Source organism: Microcebus murinus, chromosome 12 (assembly GCF_040939455.1).
Source record: "Microcebus murinus isolate Inina chromosome 12, M.murinus_Inina_mat1.0, whole genome shotgun sequence".
Classification (NCBI taxonomy): domain Eukaryota; kingdom Metazoa; phylum Chordata; class Mammalia; order Primates; family Cheirogaleidae; genus Microcebus; species Microcebus murinus.
In genome coordinates this window covers 80,260,404-80,287,980 of record NC_134115.1, presented here as the reverse complement: position 1 = coordinate 80,287,980, position 27,577 = coordinate 80,260,404, and the positions used below count along the sequence as shown (strand labels likewise).

The 27,577-nt window shown below is 41.5% G+C and overlaps 1 protein-coding gene across 8 annotated transcripts in view; it reads left to right on the top strand.

Annotated features, from left to right (window-relative positions):
• CDK5RAP2 (CDK5 regulatory subunit associated protein 2) overlaps positions 1-27,577 on the top strand; it is a 174,154-nt gene that overhangs the window by 41,043 nt on the left and 105,534 nt on the right. For 6 of the 8 annotated variants that reach the window (XM_076008991.1, XM_020289456.2, XM_076008989.1 and 3 more), the window contains 6 exons: positions 1,951-2,105; positions 6,322-6,484; positions 7,641-7,694; positions 8,513-8,632; positions 11,185-11,277; positions 17,147-17,365. In XM_076008991.1, the coding sequence (XP_075865106.1) occupies positions 1,951-2,105; positions 6,322-6,484; positions 7,641-7,694; positions 8,513-8,632; positions 11,185-11,277; positions 17,147-17,365 (804 nt within the window). The remainder of the gene's footprint in view (positions 1-1,950; positions 2,106-6,321; positions 6,485-7,640; positions 7,695-8,512; positions 8,633-11,184; positions 11,278-17,146; positions 17,366-27,577) is intronic. The other 2 variants (XM_076008992.1, XM_076008988.1) reach the window with 2 other exon arrangements.

The following is a 27,577-nucleotide window of genomic DNA, read 5'->3' as shown; positions in this document are numbered from 1 at the left end:
GTTAGACACTGTGTGTAGCTTCTCCTTTTATTCTCACTTAGGTGTTTCCTGAGACTGTGATGGGAGGCAGGATGTTTCCTGCCTCAAAAATTCCATCTCCTAGCTGTTAGAACATTTTCCTTATTTTTAAGCTAGTATTAAGTAATATTATTTAATTCTTGGTCTTTGAAGTCTGTTGTTTCATCTCAGTTTCTCTACCTGAAACTCTGGTTCTTCTTAGTAGATTTGAAGAGAAATGGCACCAAAAAGCACTTCTGGGTACAAAAAGCAGTTACTGTATTTTGCAGCCTGCAATTTTCCATTTATGATGTTCACATCAGTCCTTATATCTTTCCATTCAGGGTATGTAGATATTAGATCCAAAAACAGGCAAGGAAATGGAGGCACAGAGAGGGTAAGAAATTTAGCTTAGCTCATAAGTGATAGAGCTGGAACCAAAAGAAGGATCTTATTGATCTGAAATTCTGAATTTTTGTTAAAATATAATTTTTACTGACTGTGGGTTCAGTCATCTTATTTTTCCAGTAAGTGCTTCCCAGTGTTTTGGGGTTCCAGATCTCTGCTCTGTTACTTACTAGTTTTATCACCTTCCCTGAGCCTCTGGTGCTTCATCTGTCAAATGAGAATAGTGATACCTAATTTCCATTAGTAATGATAATAATAACAGCATTACTGATAGTCCTAAGGGCATGCCATTGGGTGAAGCACCCTTCTGCTTCTTACATACACTGATTTAATCCTTTCAATAAACCAATGAGGTCTATGTGCTTATCATACTTCTGCTTTCTTTATTCTTAAATGATGAAACAGGCACAGAGTGGCTAAGTCACTTGCTCAAGGTCACATAGGCAGTAAATGTCAGGTAGTCTGTCTGTAGATTTGCAGAACTGCCATACTCTACTGTCTCAGTATATAACTTTTTAGGGTTGGGTGAGGATCAAAGATAATATGTGTAAAGCACCTTGCTCAGAGCCTGGCATTTAGTACACATTCAGTAAATAACAGGCTTTGTTGTTTGTTGTCTAAGAATATGGAAAATGACTTTTTCCAGCTTTCACTGAGATTGGCAGGCCAGTCTCCTGGGGAGACATTGGTGCTGGGGGTGCTGTGGAGAGCAAGGGCAGGGAGGAAGAAGCCACCATGAGCTTTCTGTGATGCAGCAGGCATTTGACAGTCTCCGACAGCTCTTTGATGGGACAGTAACCACCATCCCCGTTTTATAGATTGGGAAGCTGGGGCCCAGAGAGGTTAAGTGACTACCTGAGGTCACACAGCAAGTAAATGGGAGAGCTGGGTTTTGAACTCAGCTCGATTTGGCTTTTATCTTTGTGATGTAATCAGAGGCAGTTGGCATGCCATGAGTAGTTGGAGATTGTCTGTTTTGAGGTCGTTTTCATGAGCATTAGGGCCTTTTCCATCACATAGACACTGCTGTGTGATTTAGATAATTTTCTTACAGGCTTCTCTGAGTTCTTGGGAAGAACATAGAGTTTCTTTAACACCGAAATCACCTTGGAGCGGTAGAAAATGTACTTCAGAATTGTGTAGTCATTATGTTAAAAAAATATTGAGGGGGGCACTAGGTGTGGAGTGAATTTGTATGGAGATTATGGTGACTCTGAAATTTATGTATGTTTAGTATTGAGAGGTGCATTTCTCCTTGTTCTCATTGAAGCTGTAAATATTGATCTGATTTTTCAAAACCAAAAATACAGTTCTTGTATGGTTGAGTCTTTTCTATTGGAAATGTCTATTACTCTTCAGGATACAAGAGGGAAAAATGGCTGGCAAATGTATTTATTACCGATTCTCTCCATGTATAGTACAATTCAGGGAGGGGAAATGTGCCGGAGAAAAAGTCATAAATATTTATATTTTAATCCAATTTCCTTTCAAAATGTTCCCAATTGTATTGAAAAATTGCATCAAATGCATTTAATTTAACTCTAGGATGTGAAAGCCGCCCAAGCAGAACTGGAAAAAGCCTTTGCAGGGACAGAAACAGAGAAGGCTCTTCGATTGAGCTTGGAAAGCAAGCTTTCGGAAATGAAGGAGATGCACGCGGGAGACTTGGAGATGGTTCTGGTCCTGGAAGAGAAAGACAGGTCTGGCTCTCGTCCCTCTGGTACCCTGACGTCTCATTGTCTGGCATTGTGGGGACAGAATTGTTCTATTTCCCTCCCTTCTCCCCATGTTCTCCATGAGACTTGAGTGGCTTTCTGGAACATGTCCAACACAGTTAGATAGAAAACTAGGAGCTGGGCGTGATGGCTCACGTCTGTAATCCTAGCACTCTGGGAGGCCGAGGCGGGTGGATTGCTTGAGGTCAGGAGTTCGAAACCAGCCTGAGCAAGACCCCGTCTCTACTAAAAATAGAAAGAAATTAATTGACCAACTAAAAATATATATACAAAAAATTAGCTGGACATGGTGGCACATGCCTGTAGTCCCAGCTACTCAGGAGGCTGAGGCAGTAGGATTGCTTGAGTCCAGGAGATTGAGGTTGCTGAGAGGTAGGCTGATGCCACGGCACTCACTCATAGCCTGGGCAACAAAGTGAGACTCTGTCTCAAAAAAAAAAAGAAAACTAGGGATAAAATCCAGTGAAAAGAAGAGGAGTAGCATAGTAATGTGAGGACAGAGATAGAGTCTATTGCTACGTCTACTGATAGACATTCATGCTGAAAAGTTTTACTCACATTTTACATTGAGCCTCCAGTTTTGGCTCTGAACTTCCCAGTAGTCAAAGGAAAAAGGGAAAAACAATCTTGGTGGCCCCAAGATTCATATTGCTCTCAAGATAAAACAAGCCAGCAACTTAGAAGCTCAGTTTTACCTGGCACTGTCAAGAGGAAATTTCTCTTGTGGTTCTTCCCAAAGGGAAAAGTGAGTAACTATGTCCTCACCATAAATATGAGTGCATTTTATGTGACTTGTTTTCTGTCACATCTTTTAATGCATTCCAAGGCCAAGATTAATGCAAGGGGCCAAAAACAGTAATGTAGACCAAATACAGAGCTCTTTGATGATCCAGGATAAAATGTATGCCATTTAGTTCAGAGAAGGGGGCCAAGATGGCCTTTAGGTGGTCTTTAATGCTCATCATATCTTGCAACCAAGCTTTTGATAAAAACTTGTCAGGAAAAATTTGATTTTAATCTTTACCATGAACCTGACATTTTGATATTCTTGCCTTGTTTTGGCAGTTACTGAGTAGAAGGTTAACTAAATATAAGTGCAACTGATGGCTAACCTGTGACCTATCTGTTACAGAGCCAAACTTGTTTGGAATTTATAGGAAATTGTTCTAAAGCACGGGATCTATTTTAGAGGATAATGACTGGTTCTATTTTCTTGATCTCTCGGTGCCCCCGTGTTGACGGGCGTAACATGTCTTTGCTTAGGTTCTTGTGCCTAATGGCCCTGGTTTCTCAACTGTTGTTTGCTTTTACTTCTGTCAGTGCCACCTTTTGAGATCTGAGTCTGCTACTTGTTTTTTTTTTTTTTTTTTTTGAGACCTCCCCTCACCCGGGTTTCAAGTATGAGCAACTGTGGGGTGGTAGTGCATTTTGCAGAGTTTGGGGCTCATAAAGGGGAAAAGAGGAAATGTTTTTGGGTGGAGGGAGTGAGAAGATGCTTTCGGTTGGGACATGTGGGGTTTGAGGGATCTGTGAGCATCTGTGAGTAGAGGTGTTTGGGTATGTGGATTATGGCTTGAATTAAAGGAGGTGTAGATTCTTTCCTTAACCCACTGTGAGCATGGCCTCAGGAATGCAGGGAGGAAAACCGTCCTGCTTACGTGGAGTTCCCAGTGTGGAGATATTAAAAATATGTTGTGACTGATGCTGTGATAGAGGTGAGCCCAGGATTCTGTGCTGTGACAAAAGCAAGGGAGTGAACAGCTCTGCCTGGGTGTGGGTCAGGGAAGGCTTATCAGAGGAGAAGTCCTGGAGTTGGGTGAGGATGCCTTGTGGAGCAGAGAGAACGGCACACGCAAAGGTACGGAGCCTGGCATGTTTCAAGATGATTGTAGAGGAAAGTTGTCCCTGTTAGTGTGTACCACAGAAGCTTGCTTCTCATCTCTCTTGGAAGAGGGGATTTGGGAAGGGTTCATGTTTATGAGTTTCTTACTGGGGTCTCCGTGGAGGTGGGTGGTGAGGTCAGAGCTTTGCTAGTTTGCATCTTCCCGGGACTTCCCATGATGTGGCTAGACAGGCACAGAAACGTGATCTGTCAGTCCTGCAGATGCGTCTGTCTTTCAGGGCTAGACGTGTCCTGGATGCACTCCCAGAGACCAGCGCAGCAGCTGGATGCCAACTCAGGTTTTCTGCTCAGGGTGTGACCCCTTTTGTGGTGAAACTCCCCTGGGCCTGGGATCAGTGTTTTCCCTCCCTGAAGGTGGGCCTGCCTAGGGTGCTAAGTCAGGGTGGGGAGATTAGCACGGAATTAGAGCAGCAGTCCTTGGCTGTGCCCTGGTGAGATGGATCCAGATCCACTATGCGGATTGACCTGCTGTTGGGCAGGGCAGAGTGTCCAGTCTTTAGGGCCTAGGGCCCGCCTCACGTACGTGGGCACTGTCAATGTCTCTGGGCTCCCATCCTCCTTCCAAAGGTACATGCTTTATTGATTTCCTTCATTCCGGCCTTTGAGCTATGCTGTATCTTTAAGGCAGCCACTGTTGAGGAGCCCTGCAGTTCACATATGGCCAACGTATATGATTTTTTAGCCTACAGTGTTCTTAAGAGTTTGAATTAGTTGCTAATATTTAAAAAATTGAATTTCCCATAACAGACTGATTTCCAGCTTCCCTTGAAAGCCTGGATGTGGCAGCCCTGGACACTGACTGGTCCTGCTGTTCTCTTTAGATGGGCCCATACTCCAGTCTGGCCACAGTCCCCACCTGGCCTCTGGCCTGCCCACTTTTCCCATTCCCTATCTAGAACTTGCTTTAAGGCAACTAAAAAAGAAAAAAAAGAAGAAGAATTTTATTGAGGTATAAATTGCATCCAACAGCTTGGTGACTTTTACCTCTCCAGTTGTTGATGTGATGATTTCGGAGTTGAACCCCTAGAGGGCACTCTTGCGCCTTTTTCCAGGAGTTTAGGTGCCTGGCACTGGGGCCGCCTGGCTCCAGTCCCACTGCATTGCCTGGTGCTCAGCTACTTTTATCTCCCTCCTCACCTTCACCCTGGGAAGCTGGGTGCTTCGCTAGGGTAGCTCTGTCAGACTTCCAAGCCTTTGTTCTTTCTACCAAACTAAGTTGCTTTCTAGGCTTAGCTCTGGCAAGAATCTTCTGAAGGGTCCTTTGACAAAATGCTAGTTGTTGAGTGTTTAAAAAAAGTAATAATTATAGCAACTGTCATTTGTCGAGTTCTACCCTATGCTAGGAGCAGTGTAAGGTGGTTTTAAATAGCTTATCTCCAGTCTGCTATCATAGCTGAGGAAATACAGGCTCAGAGAGGCTGAATTACTTGCCATGGTCAAAGAGCAGTTGACGTGAGGTAATTTGGTGGCCCAGAGAAGGATGTGTTCAGCTCTCCCTGATGGGCACCCTCAGGGTGAAAAGGGTGGCAGAGCTTCCTTGAGGGGAGGTGATGCTTGACGACCTCTGGCGGGACACGCGGGTGCTTTTCAGGCGGAGATGGGGTAGTGTTGGGAACGGCATTTCAGGGAGAGAGACTGGTGTGAGCAAAGGCAGAGAGGCATGAAACAGCCCGGCTTTGGGAGAGAACTGGAACAGGGTGATGGTTTCCTGTGAGAGACGGGACTGAGGCTGTCAGCAGGGGCCTCTGATCTGGTCTGCCCTCAGAGCTAGGGCCTTGAGTGCCCTGTGGAGAAATTTGCCCTTTATCTTGAATGTCAGTGTGTTTTTAAACTTTGCCCTGAGAAGCCGGGGAGAGATATTCCCTGTTTTTTCCACATTCAAACCAGAACAGCTCTGCTCTATTGGTTTTATTTGCTTAGGTTTTGGTGACATTTCTTTTGGAGAGAGGATGTCTCTTGGTGAAAAAAAAATTAGTAATCCACTGCTGTCTGTGGTGGGGGCCATTGAAGGTCTTTGGACAGTGGTGTGACGTGGCCAGACCATAGTCTGGCCGCTCAGAGTTGGATCGACTGGAGTCAGGGTGGAGACAGGGGGAACCCGTTAATGTCACACAAATTCTAGCCCTTAATCTCCGACCTGCAAAAGATGATTCCATTTACGTTCAGTCATTGGACATGTCTACTTTGAAGATGTCTTGCCCCATTTCCTACCTCCTCCTGCTCCACTGAGCTAAGAGAACAGCTTAGAATTAATATTTAAATTTTGTTCTCTTTTAGACTGATTGAGGAGTTGAAGCTGTCTTTGAAGAGCAAAGAAGCTTTAATTCAGTGCCTTAAAGAAGAGAAATCTCAGATGGCATCTCCTGATGAGAATGTGTCATCGGGAGAGCTCCGAGGACTTTCTGCTGCTCTAAGGGAAGAAAAAGAGAAAGAAACTGAGGTGAGGTGACAGGACATGAGGGGGAGGGCTTTAATTAGCCAACCAGACTCCTCTTTGGGAAATGAATGCGCATTCAGTCTTCACGGTTCACATACAGTTTGCTTCTAAATATGAGTTCCCTGTCAGCTGAGGGGTGAACAGAAACTGCCTTTATCAGAGGCCCTGTCAGCCTCCCGTTCATATAAAGAGGTAGTTTAAAAAACAGTGCCATACCTGCTTGTCTCTATTTTACCATGGGTTAGTTTGTTATTGCCTGGGGACTTTATTTTCATCCTTTGGGTTTTCTAAGGATGCAATTGTGGTGCATTGTACATGTCCATTTTGCCTTTGTGGTTAGAGACAGGCGTGAAGCCAGCTTTGGTCTGCAACCTGAGAGGTAGTGGGGGAAGGGAGCTAACCTGTACTGGGTCTGGCAGCGTGGGAGGGGTTCAGCGTATCACCGTGTTCAGTCCTCCCAGCCACCTGGTGAGGTAGAGATCATTGTCTCCTTGTCAAGTTTAGAAGCAGGCTCAGGGAAGTTGTTATATTTTTCCAGGCTCCAAGAGGTGGGTTACTACTAGCTGACCCCAAAGCCTCCCTGGACTCCTCCCCCTCACTAGGCAGCCTCCCCAGCAAGCGCTTTTGAAGAGGGTGGGCAGGCAGGTGGGGAGGCTCAGGTAGGTCTCAGCCTGGGCCTTCCATTGCATGTGGTACGTTCATATTAGGGGTGGTCTGGGTGTTCATGAAAAGTCTTGATTTTTTTATGGAGCAGGGTCTGTGTCCCCCATAGCAGTGAGTTCTGTAGTCTCGCGGATTAGTTTTTGTCTGTGATCAGCCATTGTTTCCTGCTCATCCATTTAACCTCTCCCCACTTCCCAGGTGCTGGCTTTAGCAGGCCTTCTTCATCCTGTTCGGCAGCACCTGGCTCTCCTCTATGTGGGGCTGGTGGTCGGGCAGTGTCAGCTGCTTGTCTTCACATTTTTCTTCATTCAAATCCATTCTCTTGGCCCCACTCACTCACTTTGGGTGGGGCCAAGAGAAGAAGGGGACACTTGTTTTAATGAGTTCCACAGCACTGGGGGAAACTGAGTAAACGAGGGGCTCATTTTAATTGTTCTGGTGAAGCTATTGGATTGTTGGTCCCTTCTGGGCACTGCCAATTAATGCTTTTCCTTAGGCTGCACAAACGGAGCGTCAGAAGGAAAGAAGTCACTATGAAGGGAGGATCCAGGTATGCTGATAAATTTTTAAAAATTTATTGAAGCTTTATCCTATTCTTGCCTGTCCTATTCTTGTTTTATTTGGAGTGCAACATAAAATTTTGTGTGACAATTTCTGTCACTTATGGATTGCTACTGCATGCCAGTCAAGTGTAAGGCACTTTAGAAAGGGGTTTTCAATCTTTACAATAACTTTGTGAAGCAGGCATTCCCATTTTGCAGACATGGTTCCTGAGGCTCAGAGAGTTGAGGTCACTTGCCCACAATCGCATAGCCAGGAAAAGGTAGAGCAAGGGTTCAGACCTGCCCATGCTCTGTGGTCCCTCGGTCACAGCAGCTGGCACTGGGTAGCGGCTGCCAGCTTAGAAAGTGCTTTCACATCCATTATCTCATTTGATCCTCACAGCAGCCTGGGAGGGAGGCAGCAGTGATTATCCTTAGAAATGTACTGACTATAAATGTATAGTTCAGTCTCCATCAAAAGGAATGAAATTAATGATCTGTTATTTCCCCCAAATAACCTGGTATGAAAGGCTCTGATGTGACTGTATTCATATTCCAGGAGGCACTGGAATCCTTCCCGTAGGAATAGCTGTCATCGTCTTAACTGATCTGATCCCTTTCCCTTCACCCAGCCCCGTTGCCGTGAGCGGTAACACAGTAACTTGGAGCCGATGCCACTACGTTCAGCTCGACTTGGAAACATTAATCACAGGTTGACAGGAATAAGATAGAATAACTGCATTTGAGTGTGCTCTTAAAGATATATTTACAGTGCATTTTGGTTGGAACGCATCAACTTAGTGAATCTTTTTCTAATCTAATTTAGGCACTTCAGCAGGACTTGAGAGAGAAGGAAAGAGAAATTGCTACAGAGAAGAAAAATAGTTTAAAGAGGGATAAAGCCATTCAGGGTTTAACCATGGCATTAAAATCAAAGGAAAAAGAGGTATGTCTAAGACACTTGAAGTGAGATTTTTCTTTATTAGCTTCTGTGACTTGCCTGTTTCTACCTTGAATTTTTAGCTTTGGATAAAAAGTTTATAAGAGAGCAGAGATAGTATGGAAAGTGGGGAAGACAAACCTTAAGTCAGTTGGAAATTCTTTTGGTTTGTCTAATCCAGTGCTGTCCAGTAGAAATATGAGGTAGGTATTAAATTTTACATTTTCTAGTAGCCATATTAAATGAAGTAAAAAGAAACAAGTGAAGTTAATTTTAATAATTGTTTACATCTCAAATATAATCATTTTAACATGTAATCAATAAAATAAAAGTAACATTTTCTTTTTTAGAACCATGCTTATAGCACATCTCAATTCAGACTAATCACATTTCACTTGCAGAGAGCCACATGTGGCTAGTGGCTACCACATTGTACAATGCAGGTCTGATCTTTTGAAGCATAACAGGAAAGAGGAGGAGACAGAGGAGTTTTGGGAGGCAAGGCCATGACTGTGAACCAGTTAGAGAGCTTGGTGGGGTACCCTGTTTTTGAGATCCAAGGTGGTGGCTGACGGTTTCTTATTGTTAGTCAGTACAGCAGTCTGTTGTGTAGCAGTAACTAGGCTAGGCACAGTTGCAGAGATGAAAACCCAGCTCTGTTTGCAAGTCTGGTGAGGAGTACAGAGTGATGGGTGTTGTGACTGAGGAAGTGCAGGGGGGTTGGGAGGTGGAGAGAAGGAGACCTGATCCAGATTAGGTGTGGATGTGGGGCGTGGGGAGCAGTACTTAGGTAAGAAGATCCTGAGCTGCATCTTAAAGGATGAGTAGGAGTTAGTTGCGAAGGCAGGCAGGGACAGGGATGCCTTTTGAGGCAGAGGCATAGGACACAGGTCAAGGCATTAAGGTAAGAAAGACACTGACATGTACCACAAACAGTTTGGAGTTGTCAGAGCACAAAGTGCAAAACATAATGGAGGCAAGAGAAGAAGCTGAAGCAGTTGTGGGCGGCCAGCAGGTCGAGGGGGTACTAATCCTCCTGAGCTGCTTGGGTAGCACTTAAGGCCCCTGAAAGCTCTTAAGCAGGAGGGGTCTGATCACATTTTCATTTTAGAGAGGTCTCTGGCTGTATTTGGAGAGTGGACTGCAGGAGGGAGGATGGAGGCAGGGAGGCCAGTAGCTGAGGCAAGAGCCAAGAAAGGCTGAGTTAAGGCAGTGGCCATAGCAAGTAGGAGTGGAGGGGGAGGGGTTTATTCAAGAAATAAAATTAGAAATAATTTAAAATTAGAAATAAAATTGGGAAAATCAGATGATTAGAGTAGGTCTTCAGAAAAGAAGCAGTCAAGGATGACTTCTAGGTGTCTGGCTTATGTGACTAGGATATATGGTGGTGCCACTGACTCAGTTCAAAGCATAGAAAATAGAGGATGATGGCAAGATAGGGTGTTAGAGGGAGCTAAAGCTTGGACAGAAGTCGGGCCTCAAGAGATCGATCTGGGAATTACTCGTATACAAGTGTGAGTTAAAATTCTGATAGTTGGCTGCATGTGGTGGCTTAAGAGTTCAAGACCAGCTAGAGCAAAAGTGAGACCCTGTTTCTGTTAAAAATAAAAAAAAAATAATCTGGGCATGGTGGCACGCACCTATAGTCCCAGCTACTCAGGAGGCTGAGGCAGGAGCCTGAGCTTGAGCCCAGGAGTTTGTGGTTGCAGTGAGCTATGATGACGCCACTGCACTCTAGCTGTGAGACTTTGTCTCAAAAAAAATAAAAGAAAAATTCTCATAGTTGACCTGCTAATCCGTAGAGAGTGTAGAATGGGAAAGGAGAAGGCTAAGGATGGGACAGCAGGGGACGTTAGGATTTCAGGGATGGGGAAAGGAATGCACAAAGGAGACAGAAGGAATGGTTGCTGACCTAGGAAACTAACCAGGAAATTGTGGTGTTGAAGAAGCGCAAGGAGTGCAAGTGTTTGAATAAGAACCTGTGTCAGATGCAAGAGATTTGGCTCATAATAATAGTAGTTATAATTTGCATCGTGGGTTGGGAGTTTAAGGCCCAGCTGAGGTCGAGGCTGAGGTCATGACACCAGTGGTGGAATGGTTCTGGGTGCTGGCAAAGTCTGGGGCATGGCCGTGGTAGTTCATATTTGACTCCTGGGTCTAGGAGAAAGTCACTAGAGGATGAGGAAGTCTGGGAATAGCCAGCCTATAGGATGTTGGGTGGGTCTTCTATATGGATAATAATAGTAGTAACACTTAGTATGAGCCAGGCATTGTGTTAGCACCAATAACGCATTCCTCATTTAACCCTAGCACTATAGTTGGGCGAGTGGTAGTATCTTCATTTTACACTTGAGGAAAGGGAGTCTCAAAAGAGGCTAATACCTTGACTGAAGTCAGCTTCAAGTAAAGGGCCAAACTGGAAATCCCATGCAGGTCTTTTCTGACTACAGAGCTCTTGGTTATAAACCATATACAGCTGAACAGGAAGAGCATGTAGGCTGTGCAGAGAGAGGAGAGCCCAGTTGCATACGTGGCTACTAGTCCTTATTTTTCCCCAGGTTGAAGAACTTAACTCTGAAATAGAAGAGCTCAGTGCTGCTTTTGCTAAAGCCAGAGAAGCTGCGCAGAAAGCACAGACCCAGGAATTCCAGGTAAGTGTTCTCTTTGGCTTAAGTGGCTGTCTTTTTGATTCTGATTCCTGTTGAGGTGAGGACTTTGCAACTCGAAGGAACTTGGATGGTTTTAATAAGGAAAACTGTGGGTGGTCCTTAGTGATAGAATTTGCTCAGTCTAATTAAAGGGAGATTCTCCACCAGCTTTGGGAGCTTCTCCAGCCCCCTCCTCAATATGATAATGATAATCCTAAGTACCCCCACAGTTAGGAATGCTGATTTTACTCTGTGTCAAGTAATGGGGCAAGATATGTAGATTATCTCATTTAACACATTGACTGCCACACTAGAAAAAAAATTTTTTCCTTGGGGCTATGGTGTTTTACTATGAAAATAAAATAAAAATTTCAAAAACAAAATGATCCTTTCTGATTTAATGAAAAATTTGTTATTTTTTATTGTTTTGTGTGCATGAGTTATATGCAGTTAAATTGTCAATTATAACAATAAGAACATCAACAAGTAAGATTTTCACGAACCAACTGCAGGGTTTTGCCCAGGGGGCCACATGTCACATAACATGTATGCTATAGCATGGCAGCGTGAGTTGCCTGCGCACGATGCGGCTCTCAAGGTAAAGAGATGTGTGAGTTACGTATGCTTCATGAGGCCCTGGGCTCAGAACTAGCATGAGTTAAATACAACTCACATGGCAGTTAATATGTTAATCTTCACAACCCTGTGGGGAAGGTAATTATTATCTTCCTTGTATTTGTGAGGTTTTGAGGCTCAGGGAGGGTGTGCAGCTTATTCAGTGTCACACAGCTAGCAAATGCTGGAGCCAGGATTTAAATGTAGTAATTGCTAATAATAACAGGAGACATTTACGGAACACATAAGATGTGCCAAGCCCTGCTAAGTGTTTGCCATAGATTATCTCAGTTATCTGCACAACAGCTCTATGAAGTAGGCACTATCAATATTCTTGTTTTACTGCTGAGGTTAAATTCAAGTAACTTGCTCAGGGTCCCAAATCTAGTAGAGCTCAGATTTGACCCCAGAGCCAGTCTTACTCACCAGCTTGCACTTTTACCTGTCATCTCATACCTCTCCTCCCCTGGCTGCTTGGGTCTCAGTTGCTGCTCCATTCCAGGTTTCTGTTCCAGGCCTTGCTGTTTCTGACCTGCCTTTCTCCCCTGGCCACCATCTCCTCAAGCTTGTACTGCAAGGATTCCTGCTGATTGGCCCTGACTTTACCTTTCTTTTCCTAATTTTAGTTTTGTGTTTTAAATTATTTTAACATTTTTCTCTCCTTGTTTGTAGTTTTCCTATGTAGTTTATACCTATTACTAATAATTTAATGAATCAATAAAGTTCCATCATCAAAATAAGTCCATATTGCTTAAAGTCCTGTCTTCCCACCCTTTGCACCGATGTTGCTTTTGGTTATAAAGTAGAAGTTGGAAGTTAAATCTAATTTAAGACTGTTTGAGTTCCAAGATTCATATCCCCTGCCTTATCTTTTGCAGAGCTTTGGTTCACAGTAAGAATAATTGAAGTAATTTGGTTTAAGTCCTGGTATGTTACAAGCTCTGCTTTGAGGATCTCAGACTTGCCTTCTCTCACCATTTTGCCAGTGGTTGATGAAATGGAGCTGAGATTACACTTTCAACTGTTGTTTTTTTTTTCCTGGCTTAGAAAATAACATGCCTTAAAAGCTTAATTTTTAGGAGAAACTTTCATATTTTCCAATGCTTGGAAAAAAAAGTATGTTGGCAATTGATAGCCAGAGAGATCAGACATCCTTATAAGCATTGTGATATTTTACTTGTTATATTAAGCTTTGAAGGAGAAAAAGGAGTCTTATAAATTTAAATGTTACCCAGATTTATTACTTACGTTTATTAATTTAATAACTATAACTGTCATTCCTAGTTGAAAGACATTAAGAATGATTTTTGAGGTCATGTGATACACAGTATTGATCAGGTTTCTTGTCTTGTAATGCAGAGAGATCAGGAACTGTTATAATTCCTTACTTTATACACGTCAGGTTGGCTGTGTGGAGAACCTTCATTTAGTCCTTACCCAAGGAGGTAGCAGGTTTACAAACTTTAGTGAGTTTGCGCCAGGACTCAAGCTCAAGTCTGTCTTCAAAGTCTATGTTTTTTCCATGCCTTTGGTTGTGTGTGAGTAAATGCACACAATATGCTTACATTGGTTGTTTCATTGTGAAGTAGACCTAGTTTGTATGTTGTACAGATACTTGTAGATGCGTTTTCTTTCATGGGATTTTTTTGGGATAGTATGTGATTTGAACTATTAATAATTGCAACATGAGTAAACTAGCCAAAGTTCATAGGGTTGACAACAAGCCTGACACTGAAGCAATAGCAGGTGAATATTTAAACTCTTGAAGTGGTTGCCAAAGTTCAGAAGCACAGAGATATGAATTCAAATCACAGGTGTGACACTGAAGGTTATAGTGTGGGCTAGTTGCTGTTACCTCCATACCCATTAAAAAAATATTTTCAAATTAGAAATAGCATCCCCTCCCCAGCTGTAAAAGTAAAAATGCACGTGGTAGGAAATTGATAAAATACTTAAAGTAGCAGAGAGATGTTGATAGAGATCACCAATAAATTCACCTGTAAAGATATTCACTGTTAATGCCTTGACTTGTTAGTGCATATTTATACATATACAAAATAGGGGCTATTACTTCCCATTTCACAAATGAGGAAACTGAACTTCAGAGAAGTTAGCTTTCTCTAAAGTCACAGAGCTACAATTGGTCTTTGAACCGTGGGCTTTCTGACTTTCTCTTTATTAAACTCGTCACGTTTACACACAGTGGGCAAGAACAAATTGTTTAATATTATATTTGGCCTTCAGTTTCTAACTATATCTAATTGGACCAAATATTTGCCACCTGGATATCATGCAGAAAAAGATGAAAAGCCTTCCAAAGAAGTTTTTCAAAGGGCGATTTAATGAAAAGGTAACATGGAAAATATTTTTATGAAATTAATAGAATCTATGCATTTGAATCTTTTGAGCTTGGATTTTTTAAAGAAGTTTTGTCATTATTTATGTGGTAATTCTGCAAAACTTTCATCACTTTATAATAACTTTTAATAATAACCATTGCTGTCCTATGTTTTACAAGCCCCTAACTAATATTCCTGCCTCTAGCCTTCTTCCCTCTAGTCTTCTTGTTTTAATTCTTGCTAGTTAATTGCCATTAATTAGAATCTGCACCACTAATGACAAGGTAGTGTATTGCTGTGGAAAGAACACAGGCTCTGGAATCATTTGAATCGATGGTCTAAAAACAGACTAGTCATCTAGCAATTCTGAGCCTCAGTTACTTAAATGGGCATGGTCATGTATACTTTGTGGGGTTGGTGTGAGAAATGGAGGCATAACATAAAAGCTCTTGGTAGACATAAATGTACAGATTTTGGAAAGAAAAACAAACAAGCACTTGGTTTAGCTCCTTATAAATAATTAGTGCTTAATAAGAGGTAGCTATGAATATTGTTCAAGATGAGCATTTTCCAATCATTGTTTACCTTCTTTTGTTGAGATTATTTAAATAAAAACTGCCACACATTTTTTTTTTGCCCTTGTGATCTAGATTTCCCACTTCTTTTTATTTAATTTCAAAAGAAACAAAACTCAGAAGATTTTATAAACTTATTTAAATCTGCATGGAGTTCACCCTCAGTTCATGTTGCTGTGTTCACAGCAGTTCAGGGAACATGGAATAAGGTATCTGGGCTTTCCGTGGCCCAGGAACAGCAGAGCTCCTCACCCCAGATTAAACGTGGCTGTAGCTTAGCTCTCCTGAACACCTGAGTTGACAACCTGAACAACTAAGATGTAACCAGTGGTGGTGGCAGAGATGGATTGCCTGAAAGGGCTGAGAAGCTGGGGCCTTTATTTCACAGTCTGAGTTATGACCTTGACAGCTTAAGTATCATTTGTTTTGGAATGATAACAAAACAGCCTTAATTCAAAAAGGAGATTGAGAGAAAGTTTATTTTCTCCTGATTAGAAGTATTAGTATACTTCAAAAATTTTTTTCAGAGGACTAGAAAGAAGAAAAAAAGGAAATCCTAAAATCACCCGGCCACTATTAACATTTGGATCTTTTTTCCTTCTAGACTTCTTGTAGATTTCTTTTTAGATCATTTATAGTTCGGTCATATGTTTTTTCATATAATGTTGCAATTTAGAAATGTTCCCATGTTATCAATCTTTGTAAATATAGTTTTAAGATTTCATCATGTATCTTTATCATATTTATCACTTTTTTTTTAAAGAGGCAAGGTCTTGCTGTGTTGCCCATGATGCAGTGCAGTGGCTGTTCACAGGTGTGATCGTACGCACTACAGCTGTGAACTCCTGGGCTCAAGGGATCCTTCTGCCTCAGCCTCCTGAGTAGCTGGGACAACAGACATGGGCCACCATGCCTGGCTTTTCCATTTTTGTGTTATCCATGTTTAGGTTATTTCTTACTTCTTACTGTTATAAGTAATTCTGTGGATGAATGAGTTTGTATATAAGGCTGTCTTTTCCCCCGTATATTTTGGATTCTTCTGAGATTGAATCTTTGGAATGGAATTACTGGGATCAGTGTGAACATTGTTTGTACTATACATACACACTCTATACATAATCTGCCAATAGATAACAGGTGCTTGGCCAGTTCTTGAGGAGTGATTATTAAGAGCACCATTTCATAAGAAGTTCACCAGCAGTGGATGTTCTCATTAAAACAATCTCACTTGATAAAGGAGAATTCGTTTTAATTTGCTCTTTTTGAGTATTGGTGAATCAGAATGTTTTTTTTTATATGTTTGATAATTACATGTGTATTTTCTCTAGTGAACTGTGTATTAATGAAATTAAGATATTGTTGACTCACTTAGCTCTTGGACTTTGCTGAAGTTGTAGCCTTACAGGGTGGTCATTGAAACACCATGCTGACCACTTCTTTTTCTCCAGATGACCCTGGGTTTGAGCCATTCTAGCATAGATGAACATTACAAGTGCTTGGATCCATCACTGCTTTCTGTCAACCTAAGTAACAAACAGAGAGAGGCTCTCTAAAAGAAAATGATGTTTATTGAGGAGTAGGGTATTGCCATGGGAATGTACACGCTTTAGTAAATTATGTGAATTTTCAGGGAGATACATGAAGACAAAGATTTTTAATGAAAAAATGAGGAGGATTACATAATTATTTTGAGATAATTTTCCTTGGCTATGAGGGTCAGTAGCAAGGGTGATACCAGTCTGAGGTTGGACAGGCAATTGATGGGCAGAAGTATTTTTTGTCTAGGGTCGTGATGGCTTCGTGGAACGTGGAGTCTGTAGATAGTTTTTCATAGCCTTCCCCAAATCTGTCAGGGTGTCAGGGTTTTTTTTTTTTTTTTTAAACAAAAATGACTCCATTCTGATTCTAACAATTTTCACATTTTCAAATGTAGCTCTTCATTTTCTACCTTTTAAAAACAACTTAATTTTTTTAATCCATTAATGAAAGTAACATGTTCGTTCATCTTAGAACATTTAGAAATACAGAGAAATGAAGAAAAAAATCAACGTTAGTCCCACCTGACTAAAGATAGTTACTGTTAGCATTTTGTGCTTTTCTTCTAGTTCTTTTAAAAAATACTTCTTTTACACAACTATAGACTTTCCTCCCTTACATCATAGCAAACATTATCCCATGTTATTCCAAAATCTTCATATTACTTTTGCTTTGGATTTTGAATGTTGTCTATCTTAATCTTTTTCTTTTCTTTTTTTCCCCCCAAGGTGGAAAAGGAGCCCAGATTTCTTGGTTGGTTTTGAGAAGTATGACAATAAGCTCATCTTACCCTTCTCCCCTTTCTAGGGGTCCAAAGACTACGAGGCTGCTCTGTCAGGGAAGGAAGCCCTTTTGGCCGAGCTCCGCTCAGAAAACCACTCCAAGAGTACAGAGAACCACAGACTGCGTAGGAACATTAAGAAGGTCACCCAGGAGCTGAGCGACTTGCAGCAGGAGAGGGAGAGACTGGAGAAGGACCTGAAAGAAGCCCATCGAGAGAAGAGCAAAGGAGACTGCATCATCCGTGTGAGTACCCCCTGCCCTCTGACAGAGTGGGCTGGGGCTGTGTGGCTGTTTCTGGTTATAGGGTGATATTCAGTGCAGAAAACTTAGAAAAATCTGAAAATTATGAAGAAGAAAATAAAAATAAATTCATCTCATTACCTAGAAACAACCAGTCTTAACTATTTGATGTTTCATTCCTTTTATATTCTCTCTCTCTCTCTCACACACACACACACACACACACACACACACACACACACACACACACACATATAATTGGTATCAAGCTGAAAATATAGGTTTGTATCCCACATTTTTTTTTTTTCTTTCTGAGATGAGGTCTTGCTATATATTGCCCAGGCTGATCTCAAGGTTTTGAACTGCTGGGCTCAAGTGATCCTCCTTCTCAGCCTCCTGAGTAGCTGCAATTATAGGCATGTGCCACCGCACCCAGCTCACTGATTAATTCTTATAGGGGTAAAATTACTGGGTCAAAGAGTATGCATATTTTAAAGATTATTTAAAAGATATACTCAAATTACTCTATAGAAAGATTGTACCCAGTTTCTATATGTGGTATTTTTTCATGACTGTACTCTATTCAGCATTGAGCATTACCATTTAAAAATTCTCTCTGAATTTTGGAGGCTTATTGAGTTTCAATTATATTTAAACTTAAGTATTCAATGTCTTTTAATCCCTCCTGGGAGTCACATTCAGATGCATAGCTTTGGTTCAGTCAGGTAGGATTAGGGTCTGAGTCTGAGTGATCATTGACACTCGGGTTAATTGAATTACTTGCCCTAGATCCTGGGGCAGGCAGAGTCATTAGAATAAAGGACTCAAAAAAGAGCCCACAGGTATTGGGGGTAGTTCTGGTGGCTGCTGTTGGCAGGGATGACAGGATCCATAGGTTGTAACTACGGTGTTAACACTAAAGAAAGAATTTAAATACAAATGTTTATATATTTAATTTTAACATTAATGGAGCAGTAATGGAAATTTAGAAAAATAAGAAAATAGCAGCTACAGTTCCACTATCCTATCAAAATAACTTTTTTTCCTTTTCAGTATTGCCTTTCAGTCCTGGTGTACTTGGAGTTCTGGTACAATCAGAGGCTAAATGTTGGTCTGTGTTCTTTGATCACTTACTCTTAGCTGTAATAGGCACCTTCCCATGCTGTGTAGGCTCTAGTGTGATCATGGTGAATGGTGCACACTTTCTTTCACTGAGTAGATTTCATGTGATTTACTTAATAATTTTCTCCTTTGTTGGACATTTTGGCTGTTTAAATAATGCTACAGTGAACATCTTTGGTCATAAAGACATTTTCTTTTGAAATCTGTAGGATGGATTCTGAGGAGAGAGATTTCTGGGTCAGATAGTGCAAATATTTTATACTGATTAATCATGCTGCCAAATTAATTGTCCAAAGGGCTGGCCCATTTTGTGCTGTCAACAGCAATGTTGGAGCTTTTTTGCATGTTAGTTAAAAGACTTGTTTCCCATATTTATTCAGTGTTATTGAACACAGAATGTGGTTTAGATACTGATGGAATTGTAAGATATAACTCCTGGAAGTGTTATTTTTCTAAGAAAGAGGGAAAAATGTTATTCATGACAAAACACAAAACCATTTAAATCCAGAGCTAATGAATGTAACCTGTTCTTAGCGCAGAAGATCTTTGTGAGATGGAGTAGTCAGGGAAACCTGCTAGAAGGGGCTGACACTTGATCTGAATGAGAAGGGTAAGATTTGGGTAGTGTGACTTTATGGATGAGTAAAGAAAAGCCTGGCTAGAGGGTCCTTTAATAGGTTTTTTTTTTTTTTTTTTTTTTTTTTTGTCAATTCTTACATTCTTTGCTGTTGGATAACAATTTTTTTAGTTTAAAATAGCTAGCCCCCACTCCCTACTGCTATTGTAAAAATGTTCGTTCAGTAAAATTTGGATGGCAGAGGAAGGGGGGAGATACACAGACATGCACACACACATACACACGTATATAAAATTATTATATACATATATAAGACATAATTTTTTTACATTATAGATTATTCTTGGTAAGCGTTTGGAATGGATATATAACATTAAATCAAGTGGATATGCTGTAATTTTCTTACTTATCCCTCTATTGTTAGACATTGTTGGTTTCCTAATTCACTTATTCATATAAACACTGGTGCTTCTAGAATAATTTTAGGCTGCTGTGGATAAAAAGATGTATTCCTATGTAACATGTATACATCTTCATAAGGAGGCTACAGTATTTGGCAAGGAATGGAAGGGACTGTGATGGCAAGAGGGAGGGATTGGGATGAAGTATGCTACGAGTAGGACTTTCTAGCGAGTGGCAGGTACCCAGCTTTAACAAACTTTGGTGAAAAGGGAGATTTATTGCCTTGTGTAACTAAACTGCTGGAAGGACAGGGGCACTGGAACACTGCCAGGGCAGACTCTTTCTCTCTCAGAGCTGGTTTCTTTTCCTTACACCTGCATACTCCAGTTCGAAGTGGTTGGACCCCTCTTTGCCATTCCTACTGGGATCACATCTTCCCAGTTTATTGCAAAAGAGGAAGGAGGACTTTCACATTTTGCTGTCCCTGCTGGCTTCTTGTCAGGATGGCCAGATGGGTGAGGTACTGAGAAGCCCAGCTTGGGTCACTTGCCTATCTTGGTTTGGCAGTAGTGTGTGTGCGCGTGCGTGCGTGGGTGCGCGCGCACGTGAATACCGTCATTGGCAGCCTCCTATAGAGCCATATGTTTGGAAGAAGCAGGTACCCAGAGAAAGTAGTATTTTGTCTCAGGGCACTGGGCAGACCAAAACAATAGCTGTGTACTCTAAATGCTTACCTCATGTGAGCGTGCCTGTGACTTAAAACTTCCTGGTATCTATCTCATCGTGGCTTCTTGGATACATCTAATTACATATATGTTTCTGACAAGATGATTTGGCTATGTTTCCCCCTTTTTTTGCATATATACTGCATCCCAGTTGTATCTCTAGTTAACTTTTGGTTATAGTCTAAAGATTTGGATGTGTCTGTTTCACATAAATGTTTTATACCAGGTCTTGTGGGTACTAGCTTGTTCAGAGTCTGGGGAAACATGGTGGGTGGTTGTTTGCTTTATAGCAAACTAGGATACTAGTACTAGGATAAATGCACAGGTAGAGCATAACCCACTAGCCTTGCAGATCTTGTTGTTTGCTTTTGTTAACTTAAACTTTATTTAACTAGAGCGCCTCTCATTTGCCAGCTGCTACTGGTGTTGCTTTTGGATTGAAACAGACCAAAACCCAGACCTTTTAGTGGTCTTTATTTCTACCCTGGCAAAGGAAAGGAATCCATTCATACATTCAGCAACATAGAACCCTTCATGTATGCCTTCTACTAAGTGGGGGACAATTCCATAACAGAGATATGAACAAACTACGATAGGAACACAGAGAAAGGAAGTGGCTTGCAGGACCAGAGAAGGTTCCTGGGGAAAGTAACTGTTGAACTGGTTCTGAAGTTTGAGTTAAAGGTTTATAGATAGGCAAGGGAGAGGAGGGTTTTGTACAGAAGACGAAGATTCAGTAGTGAGAGAGAGTATGGTGATTTTGGGGGAAAAGATTTTGGGACTGTAGTGAAGGGTGGTTGCCTCTAGGTACATGTCAGTTTGGGAGCCTGTACTTGACCCATAAGCATGTGGTGGGGAGTTAGCATCAGATGGACAGGATCAGTTTTGCAGTTTAGAAAGACTAGCCTAAGGGATGTCTGGAGGATAGATTGGTGTGGGAAAGTCAGGAGATGAGGTGAGAAAAGTCCTTTCTTCAACATGTAACCCAGCTCTTAAGAGGTCAGGGTTATAGGTGGGAAAGGGAAGGAACCTGTTCCTCTGTAATGAGGATGCTGAGGTCTGCTTCTAGGGCTCGTCTTGGTGCACAGTCAAAGGTTCACCCATAAGGACTCTTGGATATTCAGTTTTGAGTCTTCCGGGTACTTGAATTTCACTGCATCCCACAGGTAGAATAAAGAAAACATTGGTAAGAAAAATGTCCAAAACACAGGTCTTGTTCTCAATCCACATTCAGCTTAATCTTCAATAACCTTCATTGGAAATGAAAACTGCTATTTGTAGTGATAGAAATAAAGCAGATGTGGTCCTTTGGTGTAGATTATATTTTACATTTTCTAAAGGGTTGCCTGTGTTTTTCATGATGCTCACTCCCTTGTGTTTGGGCATTTTATAGATTAATCTCAACCTCAGAATTTAAATGGCTTGACCCTGGTCACATAGAAAGTGATATATGTGACATGGATCCATGTCTGTGGATTTTAATTTCAGGACTTTGCCTAAGATACTGTGCTGTTGCTATGCCAAACAATCAATAATAATGTTGAGAATACTGTGCTTCCTGGTAGAAAGGAAGTTTGATACATTTTTAGCTTCTTGACAGACCAGAATAATACATTCTCAAGAACATCCAGCTTGAAATATTCTGGATAATTGAAGCTTTAATAATTTTAATTTGTTCCTTTCATGTTTCAAAAACATTTGCAGAGGTTTATAGAAAGTCATAGATTAAATGAGATTAAAAATAAAGGCATTAGGGTCAAGAAAAAATAAAGCTGACTAGTTAAATGAAACCACAGAGTGAGTATGTGAAAATACATGTTGTGATGTTCTTCACTTTGCTAAGGAGAAAGACTTACAGCTCCACTGATAATTCCTGGCAGCAAAGGTAAAGAGGGAAATTCAGTTACAAGGTCTCCAGTGTCTGTAAGATAAACATGTTAAGATAGAAGGGCAGCTTTTGCTGGCACTAAGGCCTGAGGGAAGAATGGCCTCTGCTGGGTTTTCATAAAGAGTACTCCGAGCAGTGCAAAGAGTCTTCAACAATATCCCATTTAATAAAAAAGAATTCTACACAGTGCCAGGTCAGTGTTATCCAAGTTAGTAAGCTTGTAAGTAGGAAGGTTCTCAGTCCCTGGGACTATATCTAGCTGTGTTTCATTATTTTCTTTCCTTGGACAAGAACTGCAAAATCAGTTGGAAATGCTGCAGCCCTGTTTACAGACGAGGCCTGACTTAAAGCCTGTGCTGAGGACCTAGATCAAGCAGTACTGGTTTTTGTAGCATTCCCTGAATTCTGATGGTAAGCCAACTGGTTCTCTTTTGGATGTGATCAAACCATCCTTTGCTCATGCCAACAACATTTATTGCCAGTCTCATTGTGCCTGTTCTTCAGCATTTTGGAGGGTGGCAATTCTTTTGCTGAAAATTCAACTTACATCAGAGGCATATGAATTCATTGTGTCTAATCATGAAAACAGAGCTTGACCAATGAGAGTTAGGTCCTTATGTTTGTTTTAATTGCCTGTGATTGCAGTTACCAAGAGCCAGTTGACTCATCATGTGTTGTAATTCGCCGTTTGTTAGTTTGTTTGTTTGTTCAACAGACATTTATTGAGTACTTGCAATGATGCAGGCACTGTTTTTGGGCTCTGGTAAATACAAGCTTTGCTTTTTACTTTGGAAATTTTATTTATAATAAGAAAAGTAAAAAAGTAAGGGTCGCAGATGGATCCCCTGTATCGTATTATACCTCCTTTACCACCAGAGGAATTCGTATCACCACAAGTAAGTTCAGGAGGCCATTGCAAACAAAAAAACCTAAAAAGCCTCCCCAAAACCAACAAACAAAAAAGCCAGTGTTCCCAAGTCTGTGTCCTAACTGTGGCATTTAAAGTGTCCTAACCTCTGAGGTCTGTAAAAGGAATGCTGCTTGGATCCTCAAATCCCTGCCCTCACACTCTGAGTTTGATACTGTCTGGGCCTAGAGACTTGAGGCTTTCCTTTTAGTGTGTGCACGTGTGTGAGTGTGTGTGTGTCTAGTGAAGGGAGAGAGAGAAGTCTATATTTTAGATGTGCTCTCTCTGGTTCAGGTGCTCCATACTCTACTCTGGGTGGGTGGGGGAAAGAAGCAAGCCATAGTTTTTTTGTTCTTCTTTATAAGCAACATATAATAGATATTGGCTTAGCTGTATTCCCAGACTGTCTCAGAATGCTCTCATCTGTTATAAGCCCTGTCATCCGCTACCTTGACAAGTGTGTGCTTCAGTACCTGGGCACTTAGCTCTGTTGGGGTGCATTTGCTGGCTGAAGCCCCCAAATCTAATTAAAGTTATACCCGTCACCTTGCTGGCTAATCCTGTGTGCTTTGACAGGAGTGGATTTAATTTCAGGGTTGTTCAGCCTGAACCCCTCCCATTCTCACATGCATTCATTGATGGATAGCTCCAAGCGAGACTGTGACAGCATTCAGAACATCTCTTGGTGAACCAGAATCAAAACATCACATTTGGAGACAGAGTCTACAGGCTGGTTGGTTAGTGCTAAGACCACAGACCCGAGGTAGTATGTTTTTTTAACAAGGGTCAAATGCTCTCCTTGCCTTTTTTTTGTTTTTTAAATCAAGTGTGAAGATTTTGAGTTGGTAACCATGTAGAATAATGTGCAGTTTAAATGACCTATGTTGGAAGAACTTCTGTCTTTGCAAGTTCCAGTTTCTTATAAGAGGGCCTGTCAGCAGAGACATTGGAGTCACACTGGATTTGAGTCTTGGCTCCATCACTTACTAGCTGTTGAGCCAGCAACTTTGTCTCTCTGTACTGTGGCATTCATTGCTTATTAGAAAAATAGGAATTAATGGTTAGAATTATCTGACACAGGGTATAATACTTAGCATAATACCTGACACATCGTAAATGATTAATAATTGTTAGCTATTTTGATGATAACACCTCTGCCTTGGGCCTTAGGAACTTAGCAATTTTAGTAGGCATCTTTGGATAGTGGAAGACAGTGTTGGACTTGAGTTGCAATGTCAGCTTCATTTAGAGGTGTTCTCTCTCTAAGCTAACTGCTTAACCTCTCTAAATTAATGTTTACTCCCTTGAAATGAGGTTGATTACATCTATTTTAGGATTAAACAGATGAATACTAAAGTTTAATGCATGAGAAAATCCCTGCTGTGGTTCCTGACACAGAGAGGTATATGCTCAGTGTATTAGATTCATTCTCTTCTTTCTTCTTTTCCTGCTCTTAATTGTGTGGCAGGTACTGGCCCAGGACTTTGAATGACAAACCATTGCTGGATCTACTGGACACTGTTGACTAATAAACGTGGTCCGCCTTTCTACCAGTCAAGTCACCAGAGCTGTAAATTTCTTCCTTTATCAACACTAACCTCTCTTCTGAAGGAAGTGCTTGTCTGTTCCTTTCCAGATGGTTGATCCCTTTAGGAAGGGAGTCAGAACACTCCAGCCTCAGAGACCCTGGAGCATCTCAGTGGCTCGTGCACGGGGCTGCTGGGAAAGCTGCTTTAAGAGGCTGTCCCATCAGTTTGCATGTGGAGTTGCTGTAATCTCTGTGGGGCACAAACAGGGAAACTTGCTCTTATCTCACTTTCTTATTTTATCATTTCTGTGCCAGGCTCTGTCCTGGGTACTGGGAGTACAGGACTGAATCAAATCATACACAGTCTCTGAAGGAATCTAGTGGAAAAATATAATAGAAATGCAGGCAAAGAGCTAATTAAAATATAGCATGATAAGTGCTGATAGTGGGATGGACCCAGTGCTTTGGGAGCAGAGAATGGAACTGTGTTAAGAGACCAGAAGGGGAGGGGGGGAAGACTTCACTGAGGGAGGTGGGTTCGAGCTGTTTTCCCCAGGGGACAGGAGGTGGAAATGCATTCCTGGTAGAGGAAAGGCTTGGGGGGCATGAATGAGTCTGGCATGTGGGCAGCAGTGAGTGGGGCTGGAGAATGGGGCAGGTATGTTCTGTTGGATCCTTCAGGTGGGGTTTTAGAGAAGCGTGGTGTCTTGCCTGGCGCCTGACCCAGCTGGACCTTGATGCCTCCGTAATTTGAACTCCCAGCTCCTTTGTCCATTCTTCGTGGCTTTCTGGTGACAGCTCCGCTGGCTGAGCCCCTTTGCTCAGAGCTTCTGCAGTCTTCACAGCCAGTATCACCCAGCTAGCCGAGGCACATTTGTTAATTCTCTATGGCGAGGACTGTTTCATTTCAGTGGCTTCTGGATTTTTTTTCCCCCCAGCATAAAAATTCTTTATTCAAATGACCTCTTAGGGAGAGGAAACATAAAAGTAGAGCTTCTCAGGATGAAGTGAGACCCTTCCTTTCCCCCACCATGTCCTGCTTCTGCCACAGCCCCCAGGAGCAACGAGGCTCCACAGAATGTGGTTTGAACACTACTGTCTCCTACTAATTCTAGAAATTTTCCTTACGTCACCAAGTGCCTATACCTCATTAAGATTTTGGAGAAGTTTCCTTTGTATTTTTAAAGGTAACCACTGAGTGCTTTGACAAGCTTTCTCACAGTGAAACCTGATAAGGTGGAAATTTGATGGATGAGAACCTTCTCGTTCCCCATCTGGCCAGAGATAAAACAAACTAGCTGGAGAAGGAAGTATGAGGGCCTGGCTTTTCATTTCTAATGTGATTCTAAGATTTTAGGGATATTTTAGTTTTTTAAACAATCCACTTAAAAAAATTTTTTTTTTTAATCAGCCAGTCTGTGCTGAGAGAGCCCTGCCATGCAGAGGCAGCTCTCAGCTCAGTGTTGGTCCAGAGTGTACCTGTGAATCTTAAAGGAAAACTGCTGGTTAGTAGAGAAATTAAAGCCATCAGTTGATGTTATACAGATCTTACTATGAGCACTAACTTTAAACCAAGTTGGTAGTCTGGTATAGGATAGGGGTTTTCAAACTTTTATTTCCCTTGTAAATCCTTTTTGTTCAGATGCAAATATAACAGATGCACCCAAGGGAGCTCTGCAGATTCCTTAGGATGGTGGCTTTTTGCATTAACATCAAATATAACTTTCTATACTCTTCCCCAGCCTACTGAGTCAGTTTCTAGAGGAAGGCCCAAGAACATGTAGTAAGATGATACTGATAGCCAGCCAGGTTTGGGTATTCCTAATCCTAGGGCTTCTTGGTTTGGTTTGAAAATCCACTGGCATAGTAAAAAGAATACAAATGGACCTGGTTTAAAAAAAATCCTGATTCTATTACTTTTTACCTATGTTATTTTGGTTAAGTTGCTTGAGCTCTTTGAGCTTCAGTTTTATGATTGGTAAAATGGGCCTAACCCCACCCAGAGTAAAGGCATCCCTCAGAGATACTGTGGGTTTGGTTCCAAACTACTGCAATAAATCAAATATCCCAATAAAGTGAGCCACATAAATTTTTGGTTTCCCAGTACATATAAAAGTGTTATATAAAGTGCATATTTAGTGTTATATAAACACTATACTGTAATCTATTAAGTGTGCAATAGCATTATATCTAAAAAAAAAACAAGGTACATACCTTAATTTAAAAATTCTTTATTGCTAAAAAATTAATAATAATCCTCTGAGCCTTTAGTGAATTGTAATCTTTTTGCTGGTGGAGGGTCTTGCCTCAATGTTAATGGCTGCTGACTGATCAGGGTGGTGGTTGCTGAAGGTTGGGGTGGCTGTAGCAATTTCTTAAAATAGGATAACAGTGAAGTTTGCTATTCCTTTCACAAAAGATTTTTCTGTAGCATATAGTGCTATTTGATAGCATTTTACCCACAATAGAACTTCTTTCAAAATTGGAATCAGACTTCTCACACCCTGCCACTACTTTATTGACTAAGTTCATGTAATATTCTAAGTCCTTTGCTGTCATTGCAACCATGTTCATAGCATCTTTACCAGGAGTAGATGCCATCTCAAGAAATCACTTTCTTTGCCCACCCATGAGAGGCAACTCCTCCTCTGTTCAAGTTTTATCATGAGATTGAAGCAGTTCAGTCACATCTCTAGGCTTTACTTTTTCTTCTTCTTTTTTCTTTTTTTGAGACAGAGTCTTGCTCTGTTGTCCCAGGTAGAGTGCTGTGGCATCATCGTAGCTCATTGCAGTCTCTAACTCCTAGGCTCAAGCAATCCTACTACCTCAGTCTCCTTAGTAGCTGGGACTACAGGTATGCGCCACCATGCCCAGCTAATTTTTTCTATATATTTTTAGTTGTCCCGCTAATTTCTTTCTATTTTTTAGTAGAGTCAGGGTCTTGCTCTTGCTCAGGCTGGTCTTGAACTCCTGACCTCAAGCTATCCTCCCACTTCGGCCTCCCAGAGTGCTAGGATGACAGGCATGAGCTACCATGCCCCGTCCCTTCCTCCTTTCTAATCAAGG